A 10,356-nucleotide genomic window follows, 5' to 3' on the forward strand; every position below is an offset into this window, starting at 1 on the left:
TGCGTCCAATTATTCAGCCAGCGGTTTAGCTTAAGAACTCAATGTCTTGATCGAGCTATTAACCAGCAATGTTACGTCTATGCCCTTGCAGAGCCTTACTTAAATGATCTCTGACACGACCATCTGTCTGTTTGTCTGATAACTGTGCAGCCTAGTCTTACTAACCAAATTGAGATAATGACTTCGGAAAGGTTGTAGTCCTTCGTAATCTTGAGATAATTATAGATTGGCTTGTGATCGAAATCTGATGAAGTCGTTTGTGATTGTAAGGGCATGAGTTGTTCGGTTAACCGAAGCTAGAGCTTTTCTTGTTGCATGGTGCAAATTTCCTTAAAAACTTGGAAGAAAAACTGAATTGAAATTGAAGGCAAGAAACAGAGGAGAAATGAAGAAATGAAAAACAATAAACATAACAATTGAAAAGAAAACTTGTTTGATTTAATCAAAATTGAAAACTGCATGAAAATAGCTTTACCACGTATGGAAGCTAGCCGGAGATTGATTAACTTACTGTTATTAATTTCGACAGCATTTTATTTTCAGCAGTAGCAGTTGAAGACATTTATAATTAGGATCGTGTAGTATATGCGTGTGAATGGGATTTTTATCATTAACAATGTTGATCAAGTAATGTCGCTAGTGTCATTGGAGGCATCAGTCGCAGCAGGGTCAGGTTTATAAAGCTGGGGACTTTTCGTGGATGGCGTGTTGCCAGTTATGGTATTGATAGATGGAGTACCAGTGCAGCATCAGCTCTGTAGCGAATCCGAAGAGAGCGCAGTAGGCCAGCAGAGCTTTGGCGAAACAGTTCCAGGAATTGTGAACTAGCGTTCGTTCCGTAATCCTCAGCAGCAGCACTGAGTTGGAGACAAACATCATACAACAGGTGGACACCCACGGAAAGATTAGCATCAGGAACAGTTTCTTGCCTGGCTTAATGAATCCATTGAACTCACGAACGGGCAGCACGGCCATCATAGTGAAGAGTGCGGCGACCAGAAAACTCGACCGGATACCGTTGATCCCGGCATTGAAGTGATAAGAGCGGTTTGGGTCGTATGTGATTACAATGGACACCCTAGGCGTTTGCAATATCATCGCCAGCAGGACGGTGCCGTAGATGACCTTTGCAATTGTTTCCGACATATTCGGTCTCAATTAATAACGGTAATTCACTTTTAACGCCGGTCGCCAGAATTAATTTTTTGTTAGTAATTTTGATTCGTTCAGAACTTATAAATATATATACTATAATACATCTTAATATTCGAAGTGAAGCAAATCCTACTTTGACAATAATTTACTAGCACAACCGATAAGTTTACCTTGAATCGGTTACTCTACACATCCGGCACTATCCGGCTAAAGATACTCTACTCTTTCCATCTGTTACCACTAACCATAGAACCATAAAAAAAAGCATGCAGTTGGCGCCAATCAACTTCGTGTTTGCTCGGCTCTGTATTTTTTGACTGCAGTGAGGGCGAAAGTAAGAGAATTTGTTGAATATGTAAGACTATCTGCATGAAACTTTCATAATGTTCAAATATGCTTAAATTCCAAAGCACAAGTCTTTAGTGAAATACTTATTTTACAAATTAGCGGCGAGGGAAGCATGGTATCCAGAATCTGTAAATTTCAAAATACATAAACGCAGTAGACCTAAAGTCTCTAGGTCTAATAGTGTTCATGTTCAAATCACGCTGAAAAAACGAAATTGATTATTCTCGATTAAAAAAGAAATCGGATGAGTTATAGAGAAAATATGATCAAGAATAAATATACTTCATGGCGTCAGCCACCACAACCATTTTACCGTCATTTGCCATTGAAAATGGGTTCAGGGCATAAAAATGAAATTTCTTCTGTCTTAGAAAATTAAGGCGATAAAGCAATTCGCTGTTAAATCAAGGTGGTAAATAGCAAAGTTCATTCATACAGAACTATGTTTATTGAAACAAATTGGGATTAATTTGGTTGCTCTTCATTTTCTTTATATTTATTTTTGAGTTAACTGCAACTAAAGGCAGTTGTACTGTTTTCGACTTAATTAACTGTTTCAATTCATTTCCATTTTTGTTTCACTCTATTTGTTTTTTACTCTGCTTTGCTGAAACAAGATTCAAAAGAATGTAACTAAAATATGTTTGAAATTCAAGATTCTTCTCCCTTTTGTCTCTATTGCAAGTTTGGGTACTATCTCTCTCCCACTCTCTCCCTCTCTTTCTTACTCTCCCTCTCCCTGCCCCACTCACACATTCTCTCTTTGTCTATGTCTTTCTCTCCCTCTAGCTTTTGCTTCCTTTAAATATATCCTTTGATTAATAATTTAAGTGGAGTTAGACTTACTAAAACAAAACTTATCAGACCTATATAATATATAATAATAATATATAATATATATATTTATTATTGTTTATCAACTCATTCGCTTAGCTTAAATTGGTTTTCCTCTCGGTATTTTCAATATATGAATCCATCTTCATTTTCTTTTTACTTTTTTGCTTTTATTTGGGATTAGGGGTACTCCAGAAATATGACTTAAATCTTGAATAAATAACTTTGTATTCATTTACCTTCTATTCTTATTTTATTCCATTTATAAATAATATGTATATATTTATATATTTGTTTATATGTATATATATAATTATTTGTTACTTTCATAGTTTTCACTTAAGTAAGGTATTTCCATCTTGCTTTTCGTAATTATTGCAGGCTTTTCTTTTAAGTTGACTTTGTTAGTTATTTGTTTATCTTCTCTTTTTTTTTGTTTTAAAACATTTCACTTTGCTCTTGGTATTAGTGTTTCTATATAAGTTTACAGCTTAGGTGTAATAAATAAGTTTTTCTTTCTTTTCTTTTATTTTTGTATTTGTTGCATTTATTTTTAATTTTTAACTTTTAATTTAACGCCTAATTCTAAGGTTTTTTTATTTTAATTGTTTACAAATTTTGTAGCTCTGTTTTTCATACAATTTCGTATGTAACGTATATATATATATATATATATATATATATATATATATATATATATATATATATATATATATATATATATATGTATGTGTGTGTGTATATAATTAATTGTTGGTATAATGCAGTCTTTACGGCAAAACAAAAACATAATAATGCTATTTGATTTTTCACTTGTGTTTGTGTGTGTAAATTTTCATTTTACGCTTTTCATTAAATTACATTTGTGTGTTTTTTTTTTCATATTAAATACGTAATAATAAAAAATATATGTGTGTATACTATATAAATATTTACGTTTTTTTTTTTCTTTGCTTTTAGAGTTTATGAAACCAAATATACTTATTTAGGCGCTCTCTAGTTACTTCCTCGTCATATTTATATTTTGTTTTCATTTTAAGTGAAATAAATGATAATAATTAAAGGACAGATGAACTAACAGATAATAGAGAAATGTTTGAATGGATGTTTTTTTTTTTTTTATTATTATTATTTTTTTTCTGTTTTTAAATTGAAGCTTCCATATAATTTACATGTTTCTTCTCGCTAATTAAGTCGATGTTAATTTTTTTTGTTTTTTTCTCTGAAGGCAGTTAGAAGTGTATTTCACTTTCAAGAAGAATCTTAACTTAGTTTAGTTTTAGTTTTTTGCTTCCCTTTTTGAAGAGTTTTGTCATTGTAGTTGTAACAGTTACTTTATATATACTAGGTAAATGTAAATTGTATTTTTTTATTCATCTAGATTGCGTAAGCTTAGATTTCGTATCCCCCTCTTTCTCCCACCTTATCTCACTGCTTAGCATTCACACAAAAATAAATTTTGGTTCGCTGCTTGGCTTCATCTCTTAGTCATCTTCCATACACTTTTATTTGTTCCCTAAAGGCAATTTGTTTTTGTTGGGTTTTACATACATCAATAATATAAAATAATTTAATTTAATTTAGGCCTTCATTGATGTATATATATGTACATATTATTTTACACACTAATACAAAAAAGCGAAATACATTCAAGTGAACATTTTGTTTTTAAAATTCTAGTTAATATCGCCAAATTGATATCATTAATATATGAATGTATGTGTGTATGTGTGTGTATGTATGTATGTGAGTGTAAGTGTAATTATTTTAGTTTTGTAACCTCTGCTAATGATTTGTATTCTGATTATGCATAAAATTGAACGATATGAACAAATATTTTATTTTAAAGGACGTCCGCACTGAAAAAAAAAAGAATTACATACATATATATGTATGTATGTTTAAGAAACCATTTTTAAACAGGATTGTAAACAATATTAAAACCGTTTTATAAAGGAAAAAATATGCAAACTAAATTTCGGAATGCAGTAACTTAAATATATTTATTTTAATTTTACCTCAATCGGAAGGAGACAAAACGACAGATACATAGATAAACGGATGAAGAGATATCACCAACAATATTTATTAATTGTCAACTTATGAGAGAAGCCGAACATAAGAATTTTTGAAAAGCAACGGCCATTTCAAGCGTACATACATATATAGATATGTACATACATACATGTATATGTGTAGTTTCTCCTAATATACGCATAACATACATAAGGCATATGCATTGATATTTCGTGTTGGTTTTTTATGCTTTAATAACTATTCACGTTTGCTTTTCAGCAGTTATGTGTTGTGGATAGTGTTAGTGTTGATCGGTTTTGTATTTGGGTGTGTGTGGGTGTGTGTGGTGTGTACTTATGCATGTCTAAATAATTACGTAGGTATGTACAAATTTTAATTGAACAATTGATGTGCTTGTTCTGCCAAAAAATGTTAACGGCGAAGTATGGCATGAAAACATGTTACGATTTCCATTTGTTAAGAGAAAACTCATGTTAAATACAAGCACCCATACATACATATTTATGTACATATGTATGTATGTCATTAATATGTACAATGCACGTGACCATGCATATCCACTAGCGTTCCATTCCATTTGCAATCCTCTCTCTCCCTCCGCCTATACCCACTCAGTCTCATTCGCGCTTGCTCTTTTTGTTGCGCTTTGTGTGCGTGAACGCATAAAGCGACCAAGAATTGGCGACGTGTTGTTTCATTACGCTTTCTCTCCGTATCTTATTCTTTAACTTTCTGCTGCTGATAAATAACTGTAGATTACGCATATATGTATGTATATAAATAGGCATGCATGTATTTACGTATTAAACGCATTTTGTTATCCTCTCTTCTTGCTCTTTACATTGGTTTACATATCTATTTGTTTTCTATGTGTCAAATGTACAATATTTATTGCTTATGATTTTGTGAGCGCTCTTATTGTTGTTGCTGCGGCTATTATGAATGCAAGCATTGACGTATGTGTGTGTGTAAATGCGCGCGGGTGCGCATGTTAAATACATTTAATTTATAAACTACATTTTTGTTTTCGATTTGTTTTTCTTCATTTTCATTTTAACAACACAGGAACAAGTTTAAATCTTAAAAATTATGAAAAAAAAATATATATAAATATGTTGACACTCGTAAGATTCTGTTTTCTCACGGAATGAACGGACAGTTGACAAATTGGATGTACATGTAATATGTTTTTCTGCCCTTTCCATATATGCAATGTATAAAGTGTAAATTTAATGAATTAAATTAATTTGTTTTAGCATATTTTGCGTATTTTTGTTATTGGTTTACAAGTGACCAGATATAAGTGTAGTATGTATATATGTATGTATAAATTATACATATTTGATATATAATTGCTTAACTTTGAATAACTAATAAACACTTAACATATAATTAAAAACAGAAAAAGTCTAAAATAATCCCTTACAATAATAATAATGCACTACATTTAAGTTGAACCGAAACTAATTGTTGTTTCTCAAGAACTTTCTAAAAGTATAATTGCTTTCATCATTTCATAGAATAAAAAAATTAAAAAATTCAATTGTCAAAATAATCAAATTTAAAAATTAAAAAAAAAAAAAAAAAAAAATCCTAAATAAATGTGCTAGTTAGAACATGTTTATATTTTTCTTTTCTTGGGATTCGTTATGTGCAATGCCGGCTGCTGAATTGTGACGTAACAGCCGCATAACATTTACTTTTGCTTTTGTATTTCTTGTTAACCGTAACAGCGGCTGTACAGCAAAGGATTAAAAAGTTGCATTTATCATTGAACTAAATAAATGTAAATGAAAAAACATAGCACTAAAATTATTACATAGTGTTTTTGTTTTTGCTTTTGTTAAAAGTGTAGTAACAGTATTTATTAGGCGGTGGTTTGCTGACATACGTAATTACATACATATGTATTTACAATACGGATTGGTATCGCGAAGAAATCGACTGTTTATGTCGATCTGATCTGTTTGTTTGTTTGTTTGTTTGTTTGTGTGTAATAGTTGCTTAACTTCCAGTTTTCACTTGTTCCATTGAGTTCGGATCGCTGTTGCAGATTATCATCGTAATTGCAGTTATTGAGGGTTTCAATACGTATATGTAAATGACATATGTATTCATTTATACGTATGTGTGTCGCACACATTTGCTGATATTTGTTACATTTAGTCTATATATGTGTGTATGTGAACATGCTTATGGTAAAATTAATTGATACCATCTCGCAGAAGCTGATCAATTTAATCGCCGTGTCTGTAGTCTCGCTGTACGTCAATTGTCATCTACGTACTTTGCTCTGTCTAAACGTAATCTGCAAAAAAAAAATACGAAACGGTTACAATTATGTCAAAATGTACCCAACTTATTTGCAACATAAAGAATGCATCATATATCTACAAAGATACGTAATTCAACAGCAAAATCACTCAATCATCATGCACGTACGCGTTACTTTATGACGTAGCGATTAAATGACTCAGTTGTTGTTAGCTATAAGAGCAATATTCATATCGACAGCAAATGCATCTTAATAAAAGAGTGAATATCAAGGATTATTTTAGACTCACCTTAAATATAAATATTTGGCTCATGGGTTTTTTTTTTAATTTTTTTATAGAAAATATTTGATTTGGATTTTGAATTCGCCGTACTTTGTTGACGCTGCTGATGCTGCAGTTGCTCATTTCGCTTGCACACCGAATGTATGTGTATGTATGTGAATACATGCACATATGTATGCATGCGTTTATATGTGTTTTTGTTGAGGTTGTCTGTCAACATGATGTGAAGCTTATGTTAAATGCATTTACAGAGCACATAAGAAATTCCATAACATGCGTCTCTGTGTCTCAGTGAGTGTGTTTATGTCTGTGTGAGTGTTTGCATGCTTTGCTCGTTTCTTCACGTTTCTCATTCGTAAAACTTAGATAAATTTGGCATGGGAAACTCCTGACTGATTCACCAAATTCGCTTGCTCGGCTCACTTTGTTCCATTGGATGCTCCTAAAAGTGCATGCCTAAGTCGTCGTCATCCTCCTCGATCAGATCGTCCACTTGGAAGTCCGTTGGGGAGAACGTCTCGCGCTTGGTATAGAACCCATTGTCGCCAGCAGTGGCGCCTATTGCCGCGTTACGCGCCCGCGAGCTGCTCTGTTTCAGAATCACATCGACGGGCACGAGAGGCTTGCCCAAGCGCAGTTGCCCCGTCGTCGCGGAGGCGGCAGAGCCGCCTGCCACTCCAATGGCGCTGAAGTTGGCGCTGTAGCTGCCGCTGACGACGGTGCTGCTGCAGCTGCTGCCCCCAGCGCGACCCATGTGACCGGCGGAGGCAGTTGTCGTCGACCCCGGATCGTTGTAGCGCGGACGTTTGTTTTGCAGCTTGGTAGCCCAGCACTCGGTAGCCCGGCGACGTGCGTTGGCACAGATGTTGTCACCGCCACTGCTGGTGCTGCTGCTGGTTACCTGCTCTGTGCGACGGGTCGCATACAGAGAACCAGAGTAGAGGCTGCTGCCAGCTTCTGAGTGTGTTGCGCTGGGGTTTAAAAATTCATCATCCTTGTCCTGGCTCTTGCTCTCCGACGCCAGCTGCTGCTCCTGATCGCTAAGCTCGTCGCCGGCCTGGCCACGATTCTTTTGACGCAGATGCTGCAGCTCCTCTGCAGAGCGCTGCTTACGGAACTCGTGCACCAAAGGATATATATGCTGTATGGCGGATTCGACGTCGTTCACGCTGGCGGCTGTACATATGAAAAATTGAGATTTAACAACTGAATACTCTGATTTGTATATGTGTATGAATTATAACATGGAAGTCACTCTTGTTCCTCCTCTCTCAGCCAGCTTCCATTTCATTCGCATACCTGTTACCGTTATGCTGCCCGTGGAGAAGATCTTAAGCGTTGCTTTTGGCTCGCGCATCTTGTACGTCACGCCCGGATGCAGTTCGGGCTCATAGCTGGCATTGTCGCGATGGCGCTCCGAGAAATTGACTATCTTGATGGCCCATGGCATGCTGCAGGTGCCGAGCACATTCACGATCCGAAAGTTCTGAAAGTGGGTCGGGAATCCGAGTTTGCTTAGGCAGCGCGCATAGCGCCGAGCTGCGATCTTGGCCTACAATCAAATAATAGTAAGTGCCTAGATGAACGTAATCTTGAGAGGATGCCTTACCTGCGACTCAGAGGTGGCGCCGGTGCACGTAATCCGACCGGATGACCAAATGGAGGCCGTTGTATAGGGACGACGCAGCTTCATGGTGACCATTCCATTTTCCCGCCTATACTCCACATTGGAGCCATTCAGCGCGATCTCGCGCAGCTTTAGATGGCAACGCACACTGAACGAGCACACCACATTGTTAATCACAATATCCAGCTCCGGCTCGGCATCCGGATCGGTGGTTTTGCTGGCGGTCATCGGATCACCCTGCTGTTGCTGTTGAGGCTGCTGACCATCCTCCTGCTTGATCTCGATCATATCGCCATCATCTTCCAGCTGCAGCTCCTCCTGCTGCACCTCATCAATCACAGTCGCTGGCTGTTGTTGTTGTTTCTGTAGTTGCTGCTCCTTGTTCATTAACACCCTATTACCATTAGGAACTGTTGTTGTTGCGGTTGTTGTTGCTGTTGCTGTTGCTGTTGCCGTAGTTGTTGCCGCTGCAGATGTTGAATTTATTGTTGTTGACGTCGTTGGTGTCAGCAACTTGCTGTTGGGATTGGTGAAGATGAGCGGTTTGGCGCCGTTGACTAACACCATCGTATCGCCATTGAGCAGCTTTAGTTGCCCAGAACTGTTCTGCAGTTGCTGCACCGGCTGCAGCTTGCTGAACTGCGAGAAATAGCGCACAGTACCCGCCGTCGTGCTCGTCGATGATGCCGCAGTCGCGTTGCTGCCACCGCCGACACCGCCGACAACGCCAAGACTGCTGCTGCTAGCGCCTTTGGCCGTGGACACCATGCCCATGCCCATGCCCACGCCGGAGGTCACAGACCCGCTGACCGTTGTTTGCCGTGCGGCTAAATGATAGCTGGACGCAGGCGTTAGGAATACGCGCTGCCCATTGGCCAGCACTGTGCCGGCGACGCCAACGACGGTGCCGCTGCCGTTGGATGCCTTTAGGCCGCCGTTCAAATTGGCCGCTGGTATGCTCACCATATTGTTTTGCATTAGGCTGCTACCCCCCACTTCCGCTGCTTACACTTGTGAAAATGTACTTTTTCTCTCCTATAATCGTTTGCACTCTCTCACTCTGCCTCTCCCCTCTCTCCAGTCACTCTCTGTCGCAGTCTCGCAGTAGCAATTTCTTAGGCAGTTGGGGTAACGTCACTACTGTTGTTCCTGCTGGGTACTCATCGCTGCCCACTGCTGCGCTGCTGCTGCTTGCGTCTGGCAGCGGCTGCGGCGGCGGCAGCAGGTTTAAAGGCACTCGACGCTAACAACTATCGCTCTTAATGCTGAATGCGGTTGCGATTTGTAGTTGCTGTAAAAATGCGCTGCAGCTGTTGCTAATGTTGCCAGCGTTGCCGTATTTTAAGATTTTTTTCGCTACTTCCTGTTTACCTGTCGCCCGTATTTTATGCGGTTCCTCTTTATTGACGTTCACGAGAGAGCGAGAGAATTGGTAGGCAATTATTGTGATATTCGCACTCTGCTGGAGTTTAAGTTCTCTTTTGGTTCCGTTCTCTAATAGCTATCGCCCTTTATATTATCTTACTTAGAGCGTATCCAGTTTAATTCTTCTTCTTCTCTTTTCTTCTACTTCCGTGCATGCAATTTCTTATGGTAATATTCTAGTTTTGTTGTTGTTGTTGTTTTTTTTTTTTTTTTTTTTTGTATTTGTTGTTGTATATAAGGCTAAAGTGATTTTTATTAATTCCGTAGTTTTAATGATAACTAAAAACAAATACTTTGCTTGTTTTCCTTTCTTTTTTTGTTGTTTTAAATTAGCTTTTGATTTGTGGCTGTTGATTATTATTATTATTGCTA

The 10,356-nt window shown here is 37.3% G+C and overlaps 2 protein-coding genes across 2 annotated transcripts; both read right to left on the reverse strand.

The window, feature by feature from the left end:
* Positions 1–516: 516 nt before the first annotated feature.
* Positions 517–1,316, reverse strand: LOC6586256. The gene has a single exon (XM_044009762.1). It carries the CDS (start codon positions 1,144–1,146, stop codon positions 676–678), a length of 471 nt encoding a protein of 156 aa, XP_043865697.1. The 5' UTR covers positions 1,147–1,316; the 3' UTR covers positions 517–675.
* Positions 1,317–3,504: 2,188 nt separating this feature from the next.
* Positions 3,505–10,211, reverse strand: LOC6586257. The gene is made up of 4 exons (XM_032733192.2): positions 8,542–10,211; positions 8,232–8,484; positions 6,939–8,108; positions 3,505–6,682 (listed from the first exon to the last, which is right to left on the reverse strand). The coding sequence occupies exons 1-3, from the start codon at positions 9,535–9,537 to the stop codon at positions 7,375–7,377; spliced, it is 1,983 nt and encodes a 660-aa protein (XP_032589083.1). The 5' UTR covers positions 9,538–10,211; the 3' UTR covers positions 3,505–6,682; positions 6,939–7,374.
* Positions 10,212–10,356: the final 145 nt, after the last annotated feature.

Source organism: Drosophila mojavensis, unplaced genomic scaffold (assembly GCF_018153725.1).
Source record: "Drosophila mojavensis isolate 15081-1352.22 unplaced genomic scaffold, ASM1815372v1 contig_136, whole genome shotgun sequence".
NCBI lineage: Eukaryota > Metazoa > Arthropoda > Insecta > Diptera > Drosophilidae > Drosophila > Drosophila mojavensis.

Bases quoted from the DNA above. Each gene is read 5' to 3' on its own strand.
- LOC6586257 (XM_032733192.2), bottom strand. From the start codon at position 9,537: ATGCAAAACAATATGGTGAGCATACCAGCGGCCAATTTGAACGGCGGC. The intron at 8,485-8,541 runs GTAAGGCATCCT...ATTTGATTGTAG, and splicing joins GCGCCACCTCTGAGTCGCAG to GCCAAGATCGCAGCTCGGCG. The intron at 8,109-8,231 runs GTATGCGAATGA...TCATATGTACAG, and splicing joins GGGCAGCATAACGGTAACAG to CCGCCAGCGTGAACGACGTC.
- LOC6586256 (XM_044009762.1), bottom strand. From the start codon at position 1,146: ATGTCGGAAACAATTGCAAAGGTCATCTACGGCACCGTCCTGCTGGCG.